Consider the following 21,735-nt stretch of genomic DNA (forward strand, 5'->3'; position numbering starts at 1 on the left):
CTACCTATAAATAATGTGGTTTTCAGGTTGCACAGCTCTCCTCCTACAGTGCCTATGCACAACACCACATTGAACGCCTGACTGATGAATTACACCTTTTGCTTTGTAGTCCAATGTAATCTTTTGAAATGATTTTCTTCCTGTTTTCACATATGCACTAAGTCATTTCCATTCTTAGGTTTTAGCAAATGGCCAATCTATTTCTTGGAATTGATTATGTATTTAGAAAGTTACACACATTGTTTAATTTTACACAATATCACTTTAAGTATCTGACTCAAATTAATTATATCTATTTCTTTAACATCAATTAAATTTCAGGCTTGTTTGTGTATTTGTGTATTTAGCATGAGCAGCTAATTGGCGGTTGGATTGGCTTCCCGAAATACTGCTGATCAGCTGTTCCAGGCTGCAGGGATCACCACCGCCCATCGCAGCAGTCACCGCCCTATCACTGCCTCCATGCACCCTGTTTTCAGTCTCCGTGCATCCCATTTTCAGCCCGTTCCAGGTAGCAGGGATCGCTGCCGCCGCCTATCTCCACCACCTGGAATGGGCCCAAACCGGGATACATGGAGGCTGAAAACAGGGCATGTAGAGGCCAAAAATGGGGCATGCGAGGTGGCGATGGGTGGTGGCGATCCCCACAGCCTGGAACAGTGATCGGCCGATCCAACCGCCAATCAGCTGGTTGTGCTAAATCGGGCTGTGCTGAAGCTGACCAGGCTGTTTGCTGTTAGTGGCAAGGAGGCAAATTGCTGGGAGGCAGAGGCCGAAGGGTGGGGGCTGATGGGTGGACGGGGCTTCAGCAACATTCACTCTATAAGACGGACAGACATTTCCACCCACTTTTGAGGGAGGAGTACATCTTATAGACCAAAAAATATGGTACATGTTGTTTCTGGTAGCTCTTAATCCATTTTTCTTTAGTAGGTCCAAATGACAAGAATTCAAAAATTTGTCTAGAGATAAGAGATGAGAAGAAGAGGTTTTTGGAAAAAGAATATAAAACTGATTTATTTCATTATGTTTTGTGTGTGTGTGGTATTGTTGTAGTTTCTAACAGCAGACTTTTGCTGATTAGGACAGAGTGACTGAGTCATAATTTGTTTATAGATTACAAATGAGATATGGGAAGAAGAGATCTTTTGTTGAAATGTCAGAGAAGGTGTTAAGGTACTGAAATTGTACTTGATGCAAGGGGAGTCATTTTTTTATATATCTTTTTTTCTTTAATTTTTTTCTCTCTCCCCTTTTTAATTTTTAATTTTTCTTACTTTGTATTAGTTATTTTTATTTTTGTATTTTTAAACTGTAATAAAAATTATTATAACAAAGAAACCTTTTATATTATAAAAACGAGAAACTCTTCTTTAAGTATCAAAAGCAATTCTTTAGATCAGATAATATCCCTGATGTTTCCTATTCAGCCAAGTAACATAGTGGGAAGCATTGCATTAACCTACACTCCAGATTCTTAGTTACCTCAGATTCACATCATCCAGCCTGCAAACCAGTATTTCAAGCATGGCTACATTGTTAAGAAAACAATATTCTTTACAGAAGTTTCACTGGGCCAATTTCAAGGGGATTTGACGGGATCTTTTAATGGATTCATCTCTTAAAGACTCGGTTTTATTTGGGCTCAGTGATATTTATGGTGTACAGCTGTACTTTCAATTTAAGACTTCATCACAAGGAAAGAAAGAACCTTCTCTTATCATGGCTTTGTTTTAATTAATTGTTTAATTCCACAGATATTTTAATGAGCTGAGGCCAGAAATGTCACCCTGCATTCTTATCACCTGTTTCCAGCAAAAGACAACAGCAGGAAGCAGCATCGAGCCAACCTTGGCTGGTCATAGAAATCCTATGCAGGCTCAGGCATGGTAATCGGATACGAGGCTTCAAGTAGAAAGCCTGTGGTAGAAGGTAGAGGTTATCTTTACTTTTAAAATAACATCTTTACTTTTAATAATTCTTCAGTCATAATAGTCTTTAATATCACCAGTGAGATAAACTCACCATATTTCCAAACAATATTTTGTTGGAAATGTACTTTTAAATTAGAACATAGGTTGAACTTCCTACCATTAACTCTGGAGTTTACATATGATTCATCTTGTGCTTTCCCATAAGGCTTTTATCATACAACTGCCTTGCTGAGTCACAAAAAAATAAGAAGAATTCATAAGAGATTATCTTTTGTTGTAACCTCCCATGTCTTTCCACTCTGCATCTATTGTGCTAGAACAGGAGTGTCAAACTCAAGGCCCACGGGCCGGATTCAGTCCACGGGGTGCTTAAATCTGGCCAGAGGGGCCGGCCTGGAAATAGCAAAGGGCCGGCCAGCAGTGCCTCTGGCAGCTAAAACGGGGCATGGGGGCCTCACATGGCCCCCCTGTGTCCCATTTTGGCCAGCAGGGTACTGCAGGAGATGGCCATCCCATCTTCCCTACCTTTCCACTGGCCGGCCTGTGGAGGACAACTACAATGCTGATCCTACCCTCAAAGAAATCCAGTTTGACACCCCTGTGCTAGAAGCAACCAATAGGACTGTAAATCCCAGGGATGCCTTCATGACAGACCTGCCTAAAGAAACAGATGTTACCTAAATTAAGCAGCAGATAAGACTGTTAGATAATCTTAAATCTGGAAAGGAGGCATACATTGGACTTCATGTAAACACTCTACGTAAAGACATTTATAAAGACAACTTTTGGGAGTAATCAAATCATTTTCCCCTACATATTTGGCATAAAACTATTCTGGCGGTGTCAGGGAAATGTAAATGTTTAAATATGAATTGTAAAAAGGTTTGTTGGAGACATTGAGGGAGGATTAAAGCTAGCAAATTTCAGCATTCAACTAACATGCCAGATTGCTGTTATGTCTGCTGGCAAGCCATAATAATGACTGAGGAGAGCCTGAAGCAAAAAAGCTTGACTAGTCTAGTCACCATTCTCAGAATGATAAATTATTGCTCCTTGCCACAATATCTTAGTTCAGTCAGTGCCCAGGCCTAACAAGCAATGTTAGGAAAACACTGTAATTTATTGGAACTCTCTGTCCTGATGTATGATGCCTGATATGCAATAAACATTTAGATTTAGAACTTTCTTCTCACCAGGGACCTGTGCCTGGATTATTAAAATTAATGTTAAATAGTTAAGGCACCAGGCCAAAAACCAGAAGAGTGTGAGTTCTAGTCGTGCCTTAATCATGAAAGCCAGTCTGGGTAATTTTGGGCCAGTCACTCTCTCTCAGCCCAAACTACCTCACAGGATTATTGTGCGGAAAATAGGAGGGGAAATGAATATTAAATATACCTGCTGCCTTGAATGATTTATAAAAATAATAAGGGTAGGATAAAAATTAATTAAATCCTTCCTGCCTTCAGCAGGGAGTTGGATTAGAAAACCTCCAAGGTCCCTTTCAGCCCTATGATTCTAAATAAATAAAATTATTTTTTAAAATAAAATTATTTTGTAACATATATATATATATATATATATATATATATATATATATATATATATATGCATACCTTTCTCATGTATCTTATTGGCCTTTTTAACAAGAACCTTCCCCCCCCCCGTTGTTTGCACTTGGATGAAAAACATCATTTTCTACCTTTTCCCCTATACTGACAATCAGGTGATACCACAGTGCTCACTGTATTATGACATACTGACATTTATCAAAATGTCTAGTTGAAAATTGTGTTTATTCATATATCTTGTCTGTTGTCTTTATATGCCAGCTTTCTATTAAGAATGCTAAATAGCAGCAAGATCCATAGTTAAAAGAAACACTCATCCACAGAAATAAATTGGCATAATCACAAAACCATCTAAAGTGCCAGGTCTGGCTGCAATAAGACCTTGTCCATTCACAATCTAATGGTGGACAAGTACAGGCTTTCCTCGATTTACAATAGTTCATTTAGTGAGTGTTCAAAGTTACAATGCTACTGAAAAAAATAAATTATGATCATTTTTCATACTTACAACTGTTGCAGCATCCCGATGGTCATGTGATCAAAATTCAGACAGTTGGCAACTGACACATATTTATGGCAGTTGGAGTTTCCCATTTCTGGTAGATTGTATGAAGAAACGCAGAGCTGTCCTTGAAAATGGGAAAGGAAGGAATATGCCATTTAAGGAAGACTTTGAGAAAGAATTAAAAGAAACTTGAGAAAGAAGAAGAGTTTTCAGGATTTTCTTACTCTACCATTCAACAATAAACAGCACTCCTGAAATTTCTGAGGTGTCTGTTTCTTGATTGGCCTACCACAAAATGCTGATAGATTGCTACACCTCAGTTCATGAGGAACCTGCCAGTGGTCTTTAAGGAAATTGTGGTGTCCCATTTCTTGAAGTCTTTCCTGAATCCAGGAGCGTTAAACAATTATTGCCAGTTTCCAACCTTCTCTTTTGTGGGAGGTTGCTGAGAATGCTTGGTGAATGCTCAACTGCAAAACTGCATTGAAGAAGCAGATGAGTGTCTAGGTTTAGACATTCTGACAACAAGTTAGACATTCTGACTGGATGAATAGATAACCTTGGCCAGGAACTAACTGGAGGAAATAAGCTCATTCTGATCATTTTTGACATCTTAGCAGCTTTCGTTTTCTTACTACCTATTCTGTGGGGATGGCTTAGTGGGGACGGTAATGTGACTGGGTGGGCATGGCCAATTTTTTTTTTTTTTACTTTTAAAACCATTTTTTCTACAACCTCTTTGGTGGTTTAAAAGAAAAGAAAAGAAAAGAAAAGAAAAGAAAAGAAAAGGTTTTTTTTTCTTTTAAATGCCTCTGATGATCCAAGCTGAATTGTCTGATCAGCAGAGGCTGTTTTTCTTTTAAAAGCCTTTGACAATCCCAGCTGAGCTGCGCGATCATCAGAGGCTTTTTTTTTACTTTTAAAAGCATTTTTTCGGCCGAAGAGGTTGTAAAAAAAATGCTTTCAAAAAAAAAAAAAAAGCCTCTGGTGATTGTGCGGCTCAGCTGGGCATGGGAAGGGGAGGGATTTTTGCTACCGGTTCTCTGAACCACCCGCCTCTATCGCTACCGGATCGGGTGATCCGGTCAGAACCGGGAGCATTTCACCCCTGGTTCTACTGCTCTTCCCTCAGTGGTCAGTCTCAGTCGGTATTGGGTAAGGATGGCAGGTAGGCCCATTGGCTATTCCCTTGTGCAATGCCACACAAGACAATCCTCTCTTTCCCCCATTTAACAATCCATATAAGTCACTGGAGACGTCACCTTGCTGTTTGGGGTTTGGTATTATCAATATGCTAATTGATACCCTAGATTTGCATTGCTACTGCATGCAGGTAAGACTGGTGATACTGCTGATATCCCTCTCCAGTACCTGGAGACTATAAGGGTCTGAATCACTGAATCAGCTTGCTTTCAGAAGTTGTGGGAGCTTCATCACTGGAAGCTTTCAAGAGACGGGACTACCATCTGTCAGAAATGGTGTAGGATCTCCTGCTTGGGCAGGGCTGGGTGGGTAGGCTGGACTAGATAACCTACAAGATCCCTTCCAACTCTGTTAATCTGTTAGAATCTGTAAAATTTAGAACAAGATTATACTGAATTCAAAAGAAAATAAGCTATGGATCTCAGCGTTGAACTGTGGAGTCCTTGGTGTTCTCTGAGCTTGGCTGTTTGCTTGCAGATGTTTTATTACCTGACTATGTAACACCATCAGTGATACGTGTGGGGTACGCTCACATTTGTTTTTGCCAAAACAAAAAAAGAGAGGAAAAATAGTTTAAATCAGAGTGGAAAAACGGATGGCCTTTCCACCTTTGAAAATAGACTTAGGGGTCCGAATTTATGCCTAAGAAATTTCTAACTACGAAAGCGCACGGGACTCTAGCCCCGTGCAGAAAGCCAGGCACACACAGAGTGCCTGCAAGAGCTCGTGTGTGGCGTGGTCCTCTCCACAGTCCGTCGATCTCGTAGGTGCAGGTTTGTGACGCGCGAGGAGGCACCACGCAAAAAGGAGGAGGAAGGCGCGGCGTCCCCGTTTGGAGCAGGTGCGATCCCACTTTCGCCAGGGGGCAATTTTCAAGCTCCGCGCAGGTTAGGCGAGGCGGGGCGAGGAGAAGGGAGGGGAGGGAAGGGAAGGCCGTTCTTCCTTCCGAAGCTGACGGCCGAAGGGAGCCAACAGAGAAAGAGCGAAGCCGAGCGAACCAGCGGGGCCACCAGGCGCGCATCTCGCCCAGTCTCCAGATTTCCCCCTGCCGCGTCTCCTTCGCGGCTGCCTTTTAGGAATGTGCTGATTCTTCTCACCCCGAAGCGCGCATGGAGCTCCCGGAGCCGCTGTGGGTGAACAGGAGCTGTGCCGGCGGTGAGTGAGCGCGCTCGTTTTTTGTCCCCAGGTTGGCTTTTGAGGAGGCTCCCTTTCCTACCCACTTGCATTTCTCAGGTTCACGGAAAACCTTTTTCCTCCCCTCCAAATTCGTTGACTTCTAAGGAACGATTAAGGGAGAAACCTTCGTCATCCCCCGCCCTCCTTCGCGACGAACCTGACTTCACCTGTCGACCCTGGGAGAAATGCAAGAAGACAAGACTGATTTCTTTAAAAATTGATCAGAAAATTCATAAGATCTCCACCCCAGCTCTCCCCCCCCTCCAACTTGGCCCTCTTTGCCTCCTCTTTGGCCCAGCTCTTTCTTCTGTAGGAAGAGGTCGGAACCTACGCCTTTTCTTGGCTTTCAGAAGTTTCCACTCAACTCTTCTTCCTCCTCCTCTTCCCTTTCCTCCTACAAAAACTAACAAGAATGAAGCATACTGTATAATTCAGTATTTCTCAACCTTAGTGCCTTTTAAGAGGTGTGAACTTCACCTTCCTGAGCATAATTCTGGGAGCTGAGGTTTATACTTCTTAAAATTAATCTGCCAAGAGTGATATAATTGCTGGATCAAAAGGGAGGCGGATTAGCTGAGGGCAAAGTGACTTTTTTAATGAATTTAACCAATTTTCTAATTAATTTTGCGTTCAGCTGTAAAACAGTTTGCACTGGGATACTTACTGATTTGGGACTAAGAATTCAGCCGGGTGTTTTTATTTAATGCATGGTGAAACCACACAAGACCCAAGATTGTGGTATGGTTCATGGGAGGAGGGTTGCCTCCAAACTGCTTTTGAAAACATTCTCTTTGGCATTCATGAGTAACTCTTAAGACAAAACTAGTGGAATGTGGGTCATCTTCCTGTGATACAACTGGGGGAAGACCAAAGGGAGGAAGCAAAGTTCTTGAGTATATAAGGAACAAATCAGCCCCATCAAGCCACTCCTGTTTGTCCTAAGCCTACAAAGTTTGTGAAACCAGACCTTATTAGAAATGGAGGTGAAAGGAGCAGAGGTGTGATTGCCTAACATCCTGCCACAATCCTGCTCAGCTTTTCAGCTTCTTTTATAGAGTTTTTTCTATATTTTGCTAAGCAAACGATTGGATCTGTTTGTTTTGGAAGAAGATTCTTCAGGCAGTGGATCCTGAAAGAGTTATTAGAAGCCTGATCCAGGAAAGCAACCTCCTAATTCTACAGATTGATGTGTAATCACTTCTTCAGAGCAATAATGTTCTCCAATTTGCATATTTAGAGGCATTATCCTGCTGCTCACACATAAATCTTTGCCATCTGTTGTTAAATTACCAATGTAGATTTAATTTATTCTTGCAGGAGCAAAGTTGAGCCTTGTTTCCATAAACTAAATCCACTTGTCAGACTCAGTAGACATTGCTAGTCGTTCCCAGTACTATACATAGTTGATTTTATTGGGGAGCACGACTTATTACATGTGTCTCGTTAAAATTTCCCATGGTTGACAGGTTTGTGTGGGTTAATTATGAGATTCTCGAGCATAGTCTGCAGAAATTTAGAAGAAAGGCAAGTTGCCTAAGTAAACAAACAGGTGTATATGAATTGCTAAAATATCACATAATAAATTGGGACACCTGATTGCCTCTACAAAACAAGCCTTAGATCTGAGACAAAGGGACTCAGTTTCCTGATTTGAAAAGTTGTCTTTTCCTGATTCTAACAGAGGAGTGTTCAAAACAATTTCTTCTTCCTTTGGGACCTGGATCACTGAAAATCTCCATAAGATATTCTTTTTTAAAAGTTTGAAAAGAAATTCTGCTTCTTTAATATGCTTTCCGCTTTATCACCACTCTTTCTGCTGTGTACATGGACTAGGAATATTCAATTCCTATCTATTCAGAGGGCTTTGAACTTAATCTCTTACCAAAAAGTGCAGCAGAAGCTGTCTTAATAAAATGTATGAGTTAACAATTCTCCATTTTCAGCCTCTTTCTTTCTGATTATTTGCTTTTGAGGGTAACTATCGCAGAAGAAGGAAAGGGCTAGCTATTGCATGACATTAGGGCATTGTGGCTTCAGAACTAATAAGAATTCTCTTTTTGTTTTCAGGCTCACAAAGACTGTCCTGTATTAGGCAAAGTGCCAGGGTCTAAACACCACCATGCTATATTTGCATTGCTGTAGATATAATTTAGCAGCAATTTTATTTTTTTCTGTTTAATTTGACAAAAGACAGATTTGAGTTTCCTGTTCCCTCAGTATATTTGGTCATTATCTCTCCTTTTGTATTTAAGCAGTTTTAGCAAATTCATAAATATAGAGCTGCTAATATATTTTTTTCTGTAATGATTCTTTCAATTCTATTCTTCAGTTTCTGATTTGTGAACATATCCATTCAATATACTACTTCATTATTAATACTCAAACAAGGAACAAAAAAACCCCCAAAAGAACAAATGAAAGAACAAATGAGATTATTTATTTTTAAGAAGGTGGTTTTGATCCAGGGTTGTCTGGTTCAAACAAAAAGACACTTCCTGACTTGTTCAAAGGAGCCCTGTCAATTTCTCTTCATGTCCTGTTCCGCTACAATATCTGAATATGCAATTCCAAAATGTCCATGACATTCAGGAATTTATATGTTTCTTAACCAAATTTATACACCGCCCATCTCACTAATGAAGTGACTGTGGCTGATTTACAGATTTTAAAAAATCCATAAAATCCATACAAAAAATAAAATTAACAAAGTTAAAAAGGCAGTTAAATGACAGAGTTAAAAAGATGGAGGGAATGCCCTTGAGCCACGAACTAACCCCATAGTTGCATATTACTTTTTGGCCCCCAAGCCAATTGGAAGACCCAGATTTTAATGCCGATCTGGAATACCAGAAAGGTAAGGGTCAGCCTCACCTCAAGGGGCAGAATGGATTGGGGCAATGACAGAGAAGGACCGCTTCCTGGACCCTGTCAATCAAAGTTCTTTAGCAGCCCTGCCTGATTGGGTGGGATGGGCCACTGTAACTGGGAAAAGACAGGGTAACCTGGGCCCATGGTAACCTGGACACATGTCTGGAAGGGCTTTAAAGATGATGTCAAATACCTTGAATGGTGGGAAGAGGGCTGTGATGGGCAAAGAGACAGAAAAAGCTATATTGTCTGAGGAAAAAATCCACTCATTACATATCTGGATTGAAAAAAAATAATTTGCCCCTGAAGATGCCCTTGGAAAGCTTTGGTGAAACTATTAACCTTCCCAGATTTTGTTCACCCACTATATTTCACTTCCTCATTAAGAACATTAATTAACATTATGCAATTTTGTTGTATAAATGAAGACAGATTGTTGGAGAGGGGGGAGACAGTCCTAACATGTGACAATTCTAAAAAACAATCTGCCTCAGTCTTTGTTTCTGATAGTTCATTAGCAGCTGTCTTAAGTTAGACATGGATCCATAGTTTTGGCAATGATAGATAACCCCCCCTCTCTCCTGGCACGGGATGGCAAAAAGCTTAGCCATCACTGGCCTAGGCAATTACTAGGGTATGTACGAAGAATGAGGCATTTCAAAATTGTGGACAGGTTTCTGCCTTTAAAATATGTATCTATTCCCCAACTGTGTGAGATAGGAACTACAGAATAGGGCTGGGCAAGCTTTGACATTCATTTAGAAGAAATGCTTTGATGGGAAAATGGCTGCTTTAAAGAACAGCATTAAAGTTTTGGCTTCCTTAATGAATCAGCTTAATTTCTTTTCTTTTTTCCCCCCAATTTTTCTGAACTGCTTATTCCAAATCATTTGGAAGTTTGTGCAACTTAATCTAGAGTTTAGTGGATTAAGTGCCATGTTTGAAATAAAAAAGTTAATTTTTTAACAAAATTACAAATGCCAGTTATCTATATCTGAAGTTATAATAAATTTATTAAACATGAACATTCACAAAAAATCTTTGATGCTTATGATAGACATGATTTGTTTGAAATCTGGCAACTGTTGAACAGTATTTTGGTATTAGCAAAAGTAAATTCTTTATTTCTCAATAGCCCTTATCTGTATTTGTTAATTTTCTAGTTATATTTATGCCTCTTTATACAAAGTTCTAGACAGTTGAACTAGGCCTGGGATCATTAAGCCATTGGTGGATCAGTCTCTCAGAAAGTGGTGTTGTCTTTGGCACTAAAGGAGTCTTTATAGGAAAGATGAGATGTGAATGTAACAAGGTCTCACTTTCTACAAAGTAAATGTGTATGATTATTAGAAAATGTCAGCAGCAAGCTGGTTGAAATAGGATGTTATAGAACGAGATATATTAATTATTAAATATTCACTTTCCTTAAAATGGAATTTGTTAAATTTATTTTGCAAAGACTTTGTTCTTTCGAAATATTCCCTTAATGATCATCTGTAGGGATTCTCATCCTTTTCTTATAACAGACACATTTTGTCATTTGACAATCCTCAGCAGTTTCATCTTTTTCAATTAATTGTTCTTTATTCTGGCTAAAACTCCAGCTGAAGTTTTGATTGAGTGCCAGAATTACAACATGAATAATAAAGAAGAAGGAAATCTAGATATTTTGTTGTTCTAGATTATACACATTCATACTTACAGGTGACTCACATTCAGACCTGAAGAGAAAAGGGAAAGACTCAAAACATATTGTACTCTGAGAAAGTTTAGAAAATCCATCTTCATTCTCTCTATATAAATTCATCTGTAGCTGATTTCAGAGAAGTTGCTGTTTCTCAGGCTGTTTTGAAGATGGGATAGTTGAGAAGAAATATTTAGCTCTTGAAACATAAGAATAAATGTAATAAAATTAATTATTTAAAATAGTTATACTCAACATGCATAAACATTACTTGCACCGCTGCTAGGTAATGCTTCATTGCTTCCCCAATTAAATTTCCACAAGTCCACATCTACATTGAATACTCTACTTTAAACTTTTTTTTTTCATTTTTCATACAGAGCAGTTGATTAGGATCTGTGGAAAACCCTGAAACCCCACCTCCTGTATTTTCTGATAACTACACCACTCCAACTTAGCATAGACAATAGAGCAGGGGTGTCAAACTCAAGGCCGTGGGCCGGATCCAGCCCTCGGGGTGCTTATGATACCACCCTGGAAACAGCAAAGGACTGGCCTGTGGTGTCTCTGCCAGCGAAAATGGAGCTTGGGGGCATGCACAGCCCCCCAAGGTCTGTTTTCACTGGCAGAGGGCTGCAAGAGGCCATCCCAGCTGAAAACAGGGCCCCGGAAGGCCACAAACAGTCACCCTGAGTTCCGTTTTCGCTGACAGAGGGCCATGCCCTCTCCATACTAGCCATGCCCCCCACAAGGTCAAACATAACACTGATGCAGCCCTCAATGAAATCTAGTTTGACACCCCTGCAATAGAGAGACATCTCAGAACTTGTGAAAAAATATTATCTTCTCATTATTTCCACCTAATAAAACGGAGACAAGCTTTTCCTTGGGAAACACTGGAACAGTTAATTGAATATGTACTAAATTGATGTGTATGAATTGAAGGTTCCTGTAGATAATCTTACAATCAGGGATCCTTTTAAAGAGTGGAAATTGTCAAAGGCTATTTACAAATGCTAATTTATTGCAGAGCAAATTTGAGAACATGCATTGGAAGGACAATGGTTTACAGCAATAATGTCATAGTCTTAGAAATATGTAATTGAAGAAGCAGTAGGTTTCCAAATACATGATCTCATCTAAGCTGAATTTCAAGTCTGAAAAATACCTTGAAAATATTTGTAGTCCAAGAAGAATACAGTACCTCCAGATTGTTGGCTATTATAAGGTTGTGTTTTAAGGCATCTGAATGCCATTGTTTCTCAATTCTTCTCCTATAAATTTAGAATTTATATTTTTAACTTCATAGTTTTTCTAAGAAATAATTAAATGCCACTCGTAGGGCAAGAATCCAAATGAAGAAAGAAAGATTCCTAGCAGTAAGGTTGCATGCAAAATTAAAGACATGTGGGTTGCTAGTTATTAATGTCTTAATTTCTAATCTTCTCTTCTCCCCCACATTTCATTGTCTTGCTTAGGCTCTCTGATCACTTTGGCTTGCCTGAATCATCATGCTGTTTGTCAAATCATTAAGAATGTCAGTTCTCCAGTTTCACCCCATACAAATCTTAATTTAAGCTCCAGCTGGATGGTACAAGTTGAAGACAAGTATGGCTTTTACATTGGCTTGGGCTTGGCCATCTTTTCAAGCTTTCTCATTGGCACCAGTGTCATCCTCAAGAAGAAAGGACTGCGTCGACTGGTGGAGAAAGGAGGCACCAGGGCTGGTATGGATTTTTTGACTTACAAGAGGGGACAGAAAAATATGTTTTCTGGAAAAGAACTCTAGTGGCATTTAAGCCATCTTTCCTTAAGCGTTGTTGTATTGGACTTCAACTTTCATAAAAATTCAGAGCCAGTATAATCAAAGGTATGTTGACTGGGAATAATGTTTGTTAGAAAAAACAGCAGTCAGGTTCCAGGTTGAAGAAGTAATTAATACCTTCTGGCCTCTGAAGATCCCTTCAGATGTCACATTGAATTCATCCTATGTTTGCCATTTTAAATACACAACCTGAAACTTTAGAGAGATGCTACTAATCAGTATTCACAGCACAAGTCCAAGTGGATTAATAATCCAGTCCTGCTTCGTAGAATAACAATATTTTTTCTAGCATAATATATTTCTGGAGAAAATGTTGAAAAACAAGTCTATAACAATGTACACTATGGCTTATGATAAAATGTTCAAGTCAGAGCATAAGGTTATGGCAGCTAATTTCAGAAATGTTAAGCCAGGAGACTTCAGTCCATGCACGCAAGAGGTGCGTGTGTGGGGAGGGATTTTAAGGGCCTGCCAGTTCAGGTATTATTTACTTTTCTTTCTTGAAAGGTATTTAAAAGTCTTTGAACATATGTATGTTGTGACTTGTAGGCCAATTGTTGTTTTTTTCAATCCAAGCTGTTGTTTCTTTCTCTCTTTTATGTTTAAGTACTGTAGTGTTATGTTTAGAATTGATTTTATTTTATATGGAAGGTTTTTACAAATGCTCCTCTAAATATGTCCTTTTTATTTCCCCAGGAGATGGAGGTCATGGCTATCTAAGAGACTGGCTGTGGTGGGCTGGTTTGCTAACCAGTAAGTACGATTATATTTAGCCAGGCTTGGGTTTTTATCTGATCAAATATTTAACCTTGATGATTACTGAGGACTTAATTGTGAGGACTCTGTTTTTCCATGGGCCGTAAAGATTATTTTGCCTGCTTCAGTTACAGAAGTTGTTTCTACTTTTTTTTTTTTGGCCTTTTTGTACTTGAAGTTTATGCTTGAATACCTTAAAGATCTTTTTGTGCTTAAAGACCTTTTTACACTGACAGGTTATGCTGAAGCCTGTGGAAATCATTTTTTCAGATCTTATCACCATAACATAGGAATGTTCAGGAATTTAAATGATTCGGTTTTCAGAAGAGACATTTGCTGGCCAGAGCCAGCAGTGTGCCTTGTAGCACCTTCAGCAACTGACAAATTTATAGTGGTGTGAGCTTTGGTGGACTGGAATGCAGGAAATATTTGCAGGCAACTTCAGTCCCCAAAAAATGTATATACCAAAATATATTTTGAACACACCACACAATATTTTTTCTAGTTTTGCTACACTGGTTCTCTGGAAGCTACTGTCTTAAGTCATTGATTATTGCATTGCAATTTGAATATAACATCATATGCTCAATAATTTGGATTCCTTTTCTTATTTACAAAGAGATATTGACAAACTGCATTTGGATTCTGAACTATTGGAAAATTTGGGGAACATTTTGCTGGAACCTAAGTGTCTTACAAAGACTGTTGTGCAGATAATCCTTGATTTACGACCACAACTGGGACCGGAATTTCAATTGCTAAACGATTTGACTATAATGGAGATGTCACGTGACCACATTGCTTAGCAATCCCAGTTGCCGTATTTAAGCAAATTTTATCAGTCATTAGCCCCAGCAGCCCATTTCAAGCTTGGTTATCCAGCCACAAACATCAATAAGGACTGCCTCCAACTCCTCCAACCACCTATTTCCGCCCCCTCCACACACACACACCCCCCGCCATTTTGGCTGCCCTGCACCCTGCCTCGTGAGTTGGCAAACAACCCAGAACTGCAGAACTCTGCTTGCCATGCCCTGGAAAGACTATCCCAGCCCAGTACCAGTTGACCTTGCCACCCTGCACTCCAAGATCTTTACAACCCCAACTGATCTTCTTGCTTCCACTATTGACAAGGTATCACAGATTGTTTTAAGTTGATTTAGGCTCTTTTCCGCCCCCTTTTTCACAGTGCAAAGCCAGCCTCAGCCCCACCCAGGAGCTCTTTGCTTTTTAGTGTGCTGCAACGGCTCAGGGGCTGCTTTAGGCTTTTCTTCCTTTTCCACAGCACAAGGCAGCCAGGCCGGGCATTCCTTGTCAGCAGTGAGAGCAAGAAGACAGATGGGGAGAGCAGCAGGGGACCAAAAGGACATAGATGGTATGGGAGGAAGGGAAGAGTTAGGTGGGAGGGAGTTATGGTACCCTGTGGTCATAAGTGCAGGTGGGCTGCCAGTGCCTGAATTTTGATCACGTGACAATGAAGGATGCTGCAACGGCCATAACTTTAGGCATAGGTCATAAGTTCCTTCATTCAGCGCTATCGTAACTTTGATCAATCTCGGAACAAATGGCCATTAGTCGAGGATTACCTGGACAGATAACGTTTTGCTTGGGGTTCATAAGCTTTCATGTTTTCTTAATAAGACAATTGTATGGAACTGAGTAGAGTTGCTGGCCAGTGAGAACCTAAATACCGGTAGTAATCATTGTAATTCATCTGTTCTTTTTTTTTTTTTTTCCCTGGTGGCTATTTGCTCAGTGGGTGGAGGAGAGGCCGCCAACTTTGCCGCATATGCCTTTGCAGCTGCAACAATTGTTACACCACTCGGGGCACTTAGTGTGCTTATAAGGTGACTTCCTTTTATTTTGCTCTTTTCTCCTACATTTATTCTAGGTCTAGGTGTTAATAATGTGATCTTGCCAGTAGAAAAAAGATTTCTAATCTTGTGCTAATATAGCAATAGCCAGATATGTACTTAAGTCCTGCTTCTTTTTCCCCCTCTCCAAATTGATCTTGCATATTACTTTTGTGTTTCAGTGACTCTAATCTACGTCCATTAATAGAATATAGATTTGTAAGGACTTACGTTTGTTATCAGTAATTTACAAGTGTAAAGGAAGGTAGAATAAAGGCTGTGTTTCTGTATTTGTCTGTTGTGCCCAGTGCCATTTTGTCCTCTTATTTGCTTGGAGAACGGCTGAACTTGCTAGGCAAACTTGGCTGCATGCTGAGCATTGTGGGTAGTACCATTCTTGTGATACATGCTCCAGAAGAAGAGGAAATCACCACTTTGGGAGAATTGCTTTCAAAACTGAAGGAACCAGGTAAGCTTATGAAATAAGGTAGCAAAGGAATGAAGGTGTTGTGTTTAGTTGGAATGTTATCATATCTGAACCAGTTTCCCAGGGGCAGTAATGTGATGGTTGTAAAAGTGTCTTGCACAAGGGTGAATCTTCCACGATTTTGTACACATTTGGGTTTGGTGGCATCCCATGGGCGGTGCCAATTGTCTTGCTTCTCTTTCCCAGGGAGAAAAGCTTTCATAAAACGCTCATGTCCTGTTGTCAATTTGTTTTTACATTTCATTTTGAATTGATATAAATTTCAATTTAAAAAATTGGTCTTTGAGATGACATACAGGGAAACAGCTTTTGATGTTTAGCCTTTCAGAGAAAATAGGTACACAGAGCATATATGCCTGCCTTTCACTGACTCTTATTCTTAGAGCTGGATGATCAGTTGCAAAGTAGCCCTAAATTCAATAATTGGAATATTTCAGTAATCCCCCAATTCCAGTAGTCTGCAGCCAGCAAGACAGGATAGATATTCACATCTGTCTCCTAGGTTTCTCCTCTCCTCCACATTTTCTAGGGCCATAGGCTTGTGTCTTTAAAAACTTTGTTTTTCTGTAGACTTAAATCTTGTTCTTGCATGTGTAGTAGGATGCCTATTCCTTACAATAAACTGGTTTAATTTATTTAAATTCCTAAAAACAGTGCAGTGCTCTGTTGCTCTATCCACCCATTTATTGTACTGGCCAATGCTTGTGCTAAGCATTGCATTCTGTCTTGTATTAAAATGTCATGATTTGTCACCTTTTTATGTTTTTTTATTTCTTCCAGGTTTTCTTGTTTATGCCAGCATCCTCTTGGTTATCAGCTTAGTTCTGATTTGTTTCCTAGCACCACGTTATGGCCAGACCAATATTCTCATCTACCTCTCCATTTGTTCTGTGATTGGGGCTTTCTCCGTCTCTTCTGTTAAAGGGCTGGGCATTGCCATCAAGAGTTTTTTCACTCACCTGCCTGTTCTACAAAACCCATTGACCTGGATTCTTGTCTTCACATTAGTGGCTTCTATTGCTACTCAGATCAACTACCTCAATAAAGCTTTGGACATCTTCAATACCTCTATGGTGTTTCCCATTTACTATGTGCTTTTCACCACTGTTGTCATCACAACTTCAGTTATCCTCTTTAAAGAGTGGGTCACCATGTCTGTAAAAGACATTATCGGGACGGTATGTGGATTTCTTACCATTATTTTAGGAGTCTTTTTACTCCATGCTTTCAAAGATATGGATGTCAGTTTGAAGAGTCTGCCACAAACGTTCCAGACTTCTAATGAGCCGCCAGCAATTAAGGATGACAAGAACACTTTAATAGAGCTGGAAAATCCAGATATCAAGGATCAGAACAAACCCAAAGTATTCATGATCTTCAGTTGAAACCTAATTTAATATTTCTATTTCTTCGAGTAATGGGGCCAAACAGCATAAAAACATGCATGTATCTGAAAGAATTTAAGTGAAACATCACCATATGTGCCTTTTGAAAACAGCAACCAACTTCAACGCAGCTTGCTACCTCCACATTTCTGCATCTCCCCTTTTTATCCTTGGCAATGGTACTAGATTTTGCACACTCTAGAATCAATAGCAGTGGTGATTGTATTTGTGTCAAACATGGGCATATTCCCTCTGCCTTTGGAAGAAATGTTTTGCTGTCAACTGGCATTGTTTCTTCCAGATCTTTCTCACTCTTCCCCTATCTTCACGAGAAAAAGTTATATTCATTGAAGTGTGTGAAGAATTTGAAGCTTCAAAAGAAAGCATGCCTATTTTTCCAGCTAGGAATACCCAAGTCATTTTTGAAAATATGGTAAAATAGATAGCTACGTTTCCCTCCGGATTGTAATGTTGCCCAAGACATTCAGAATTTCAGTCATGTCCTTATTCTTAAATGGTGCAGTCTCAAAAAATTGCCTTACAGCCTTTTTCTTGGATATTGGATTTTAATACATTTTGGTGCTTTCCCTATTTTAATTAATTTTACTGATACTATTAGATGTTCAGATGCAGCAGCAGTTATCTTTCATTTTCCATAAATATGAATTATAATTTAATTGTGATAATGCTTTGTTCTTGTCCCCATACAAAATTATATTTTGTAGATATTTTGGAGGAATGGGGTAATTTCTATAATTTAGAACTCAGTTATGATCACAGAGAGTGTAAACTGGGATCAAAACTGTCAAAAGTTAATAAGATTTAATTAGTTATAAGAAGTGAATGAGTTAGAGGCCTAACTGCCTATGATAATTATCACTAGCCACCCAATTTATGCTATTTTACTGGTTAATGAAAGTCTTTTTAGCCTGGATGACCAAGATGTTCTAATCTAAAGTGTTATAATTGTCTGTGCTTGTGAAGATTCACATGACTGGTTTGAGATAATTATTTATTTGTTGTATCAAGTGCAAAATTAACAAACTTAATTTTGTTAAGTTTGAAGGTATACTTCATTAGAAAAAGCTTCTGGATAAATATTTCAGGCTGTTTTGAGTCTTGTCTCTGTGCTTCTAAATTAATGAGCCTATTCTGTTTATTGTAAAGTCAGAAAAGTAGGCAAAACAAGGTCATATATAGTTCCAATAAAGGAGAATATTTGTAGCTCAGGGTTGAAATGAAGGTTTCATTACCCTAACTAGGTAACATCATCTGTGCTACTGATGATGTTACCTTGTTAGGGTAATGAAACATCTGCAAGAAATCAAGCAAGCTCAGAAAGCCTGTCATATATAGTTGTTTGTACTTTGCTATTGGTCAACAGCAGAATATAGTTCTCATTTATAAAAGAAGACTATTTTATAATGCAATAGATACAACTTCAGGGATCACAAGAACACATGTAACTTTTAAGAGGAATACCATCGAAAGATTTATTGGAGGAGTTCCATCTATGTATAGTTCATGGGATGGTTGTATGGAAGTGCTAAACCAAATTGTTTCTCTGAACAATTTTTTGTAAAATTGTATTGCACAAAGATGCGTTGCAATGGGTTTCCCTTCTGTTTCCTGGATCCTGAATTTGAAAGGGTGGCTTTGGGTCAGTTACTCTTTTAGCCCAACTCACCTCAGATTGTTGTGCGCAAAATAGGAGGAGGAAGGAATGCAGGTAATCCTCAATTTACAACCATTTGCTTAGTGACCAGAGTTACAATGGCACTGAAAAAAGTGAGCTATGACCATTTTTCACACTTACGACTGTTGCAGCATTCCCCCATGGTCATGTGATCATCTTTGGCGATCTTCTGATAACCAAAGTCAATAGGGAAGCCAGATTGATTTAACAACTGTTACTAACCTAATAACTGCAATGATTCACTTAACAATTGTGACAAGAAAGGTCGTAAAATAGGGCAACTCGCTTAAAAATTACCTTGCTCAGCAGTGGAAATTTTGAGCTCAATTGTGATAAATCAAGGACTTCCTGTATTAGATATGTTCATCGCCTTAATTAAAATAATAATAATAATAATGGGATAAAAAAATCTGACCCCTCCCAAATTTCCCCTATTTGCAACTTCACTTCATATAAGTAGTCATTCTCTTTTATACATGTATTTGCTACTTTATTTCCAGTGCAAAATGTTGTTTCTTGGTTTTTGAACTTGTAGATCGATTGGTAGATGGGTGAATAGATAGGTAAGTAGTTGGGCACTGTAAAAAATAAAGTTTTCAAAATTAAAACATTGACTTGGGGATGGTATATTTGAAGCTTTCTGGATGGTTAGATATAATGATCTGGTACTAAGGGCTGTTGTGCTCTGCTGGCATCAGAAAACAACTTTTTATATCTATTCCTTATGCTAAGCCATAATGTAGATTTGTTTAGCATGTATAAACCCAGCCACTCTGCTTTGGCTTTCATTATAGTAAAGGTTTGTTTCACAGGTACTACATTTTCCAAAACTACAAAAAAATAAAACTGTGTCAAGCAAATCTTGTAAAACTTTGGAGATCTTTGTTGCTAATGAATGTATTTTACAATTAGATAATAGTATAATTGAGTTTTGCAAATGGCTTTATAAATGACTGAAATTTGTTCTTGTTTGATTCATAAGACTTTTAGTACAACTCATTTATTTTGTATGGAAGAACGTATTGTTTTTATGAACTTCCAAAGCTGGTGATCTGTTTCATTTGCTAATTTCTATTGCCCCTTAACATCTTTTCTGAAATTAGCCTTGTTTTATGGGAAGAGAGTTGTAATCCAATATAGCTAAAAAGCACGTATCACATTTGGAGAAACGCTCCTGTGTCTGAGATTTACTCTCTGAGTGGTCTGTAAACAAAATGTTGTGACTCTGGCTCCCGAGCCTGTCCTCACGGAGGAAGATTACTCTGAAAGTGATGGGGAGGAACTCACAAGGCCTCCCTCTCCAGAATCCTCCTTTCTGGCAACGCCTCAGGTTCCAGCTGAAGGCCAGGAGGAAGGTATGTCGGAGCACCCACTAATAGGGAGTGCTGAAAATCAATCTTGGATTGATCCCAGGCAGCTTCGGAAGGAGAGGCGTGCGCACTAAAGGAAGAGGTGGGGAAGGGCCAGAGATTGCTGAGTCACTGAGCCATGCCCCACAGGGGATAAAAGTGGGTGGGGTTGCTCTGCAGGCTCTGTGACGGACAAAAACTGCATATCGTGAGCTTCGGATGGGATATTTTTCGGAATTAAGGCTTGGACTTTGTGAATAACGTCTGACTACTCTTTGAACTCTTGGTTGCCCCAGCAACGGACTACAGATACGCTGACTCCTGTTTTTAGAGGTGATAAGAAACTTGGCAGGCATTCAGAAAGTAGCTGCCAGCACTTTTTTTTTAAAAATTTGTATACCGCCTTACTCCTGAAGGACTCAGGGCGGTGAACAGCCAAATAAAATACATATAATACAAATGTTAAACCATTAAAATACAATTAAATAATTGGCCCGGAAAACAAAATTTAAAACACCCCAAATTCATAAGACAAATTTAAAATTTAAATTTTTTTAAAATTTTAAAAAACAGTTTAAAAGAGAGGTTTTATCTGCCAAAGGGATTCAGGTTGGCTTGTAAAAATAAATTACTGATAGACGTCTTTTGCTCGTGTGTCTGCCTGTGTGAGGTGGGGGGACAGAACATAAAAAGAGAAAAAAATCCCATATTTCAACTTGACTTGATGGCCATAAGGTAAAGGTAAAGATTCCCCTCACACATATGTCCTAGTCGTTCCCATCTCTAGGGGGCGATGATCATCTTCATTTCAAAGCCGAAGAGCCAGCGCTGTCTGAAGACACCTCCATGGTCATGTGGCCGGCATGACTAAATGCCAAAGGCACACGGAACACTGTTACCTTCCCACCAAAGGTGGTCCCTATTGTCTACTTGCATTTTTTACTTGCTTTTGAATTGCTAGGTTGACAGAAGCTGGGACAAGTAATGGGAGCTCACTCTGTTACATGGCACTAGGGATCTGAACCACTGAACTGCCGACCTTTCAATCGACAAGCTCAGCGTCTTAGCCACTGAGTCCCTTTGATGGCCATAGGGTTTAAAAATAAAAGTTAAATATCATTGGGGAGGAGGGGAAACAGTACAAAGCTAGCCAACTCTAGTTGATCCTCAGAACTCAGAAATCATCTTTGAAGAAAACAGTGACAAACCACTTCTGTACTGTTGGCTGTTAGTACCTCCTGAATCAGAGTCAAAAAGCCTTATTGATTTACTGGGAAGGACCTGCAGAAGGGGGATGTTGTTCTCTACTCTAAACTTTTGAGTTTCCCTAATCTAGTTCACGGGGGGGGGGGGGGGAACTGGCAGCCCACGGGCCGGATGTGTCACACACAGACCACACCCACCCCAGCTCCGTGAATGGGAAAAACATGGCAAAACATCACATGA

General features: G+C 39.4%; 1 protein-coding gene and 1 long non-coding RNA gene across 2 annotated transcripts; one reads left to right on the forward strand and one right to left on the reverse strand.

Moving 5' to 3' along the window:
* Positions 1-1,731: 1,731 nt before the first annotated feature.
* On the reverse strand, positions 1,732-4,423 carry LOC132710842 (uncharacterized). Its single transcript, XR_009621571.2, has 2 exons — positions 4,011-4,423; positions 1,732-1,920 (listed from the first exon to the last, which is right to left on the reverse strand). It is a non-coding gene; the product is annotated as an uncharacterized LOC132710842 (long non-coding RNA).
* A 1,606-nt stretch (positions 4,424-6,029) lies between these two features.
* On the forward strand, positions 6,030-19,800 carry NIPAL4 (NIPA like domain containing 4). Its single transcript, XM_034401613.3, has 6 exons — positions 6,030-6,365; positions 12,417-12,665; positions 13,460-13,516; positions 15,276-15,366; positions 15,681-15,841; positions 16,640-19,800. Exons 1-6 carry the CDS (start codon positions 6,320-6,322, stop codon positions 17,242-17,244), a joined length of 1,209 nt encoding a protein of 402 aa, XP_034257504.1. The 5' UTR covers positions 6,030-6,319; the 3' UTR covers positions 17,245-19,800.
* The last annotated feature ends 1,935 nt before the right edge of the window (positions 19,801-21,735 follow it).

The sequence above is a fragment of the Pantherophis guttatus genome, chromosome 2, assembly GCF_059756535.1.
Source record: "Pantherophis guttatus breed Tessera chromosome 2, ASM5975653v1, whole genome shotgun sequence".
NCBI lineage: Eukaryota > Metazoa > Chordata > Lepidosauria > Squamata > Colubridae > Pantherophis > Pantherophis guttatus.

Coding starts and splice junctions, on each gene's coding strand:
- NIPAL4 (XM_034401613.3), top strand. CDS start 6,320: ATGGAGCTCCCGGAGCCGCTGTGGGTGAACAGGAGCTGTGCCGGCG. Junction 15,367..15,680: donor GCACTTAGTGTGCTTATAAG/GTGACTTCCTTT, acceptor TGTTGTGCCCAG/TGCCATTTTGTCCTCTTATT. Junction 15,842..16,639: donor TTCAAAACTGAAGGAACCAG/GTAAGCTTATGA, acceptor TATTTCTTCCAG/GTTTTCTTGTTTATGCCAGC.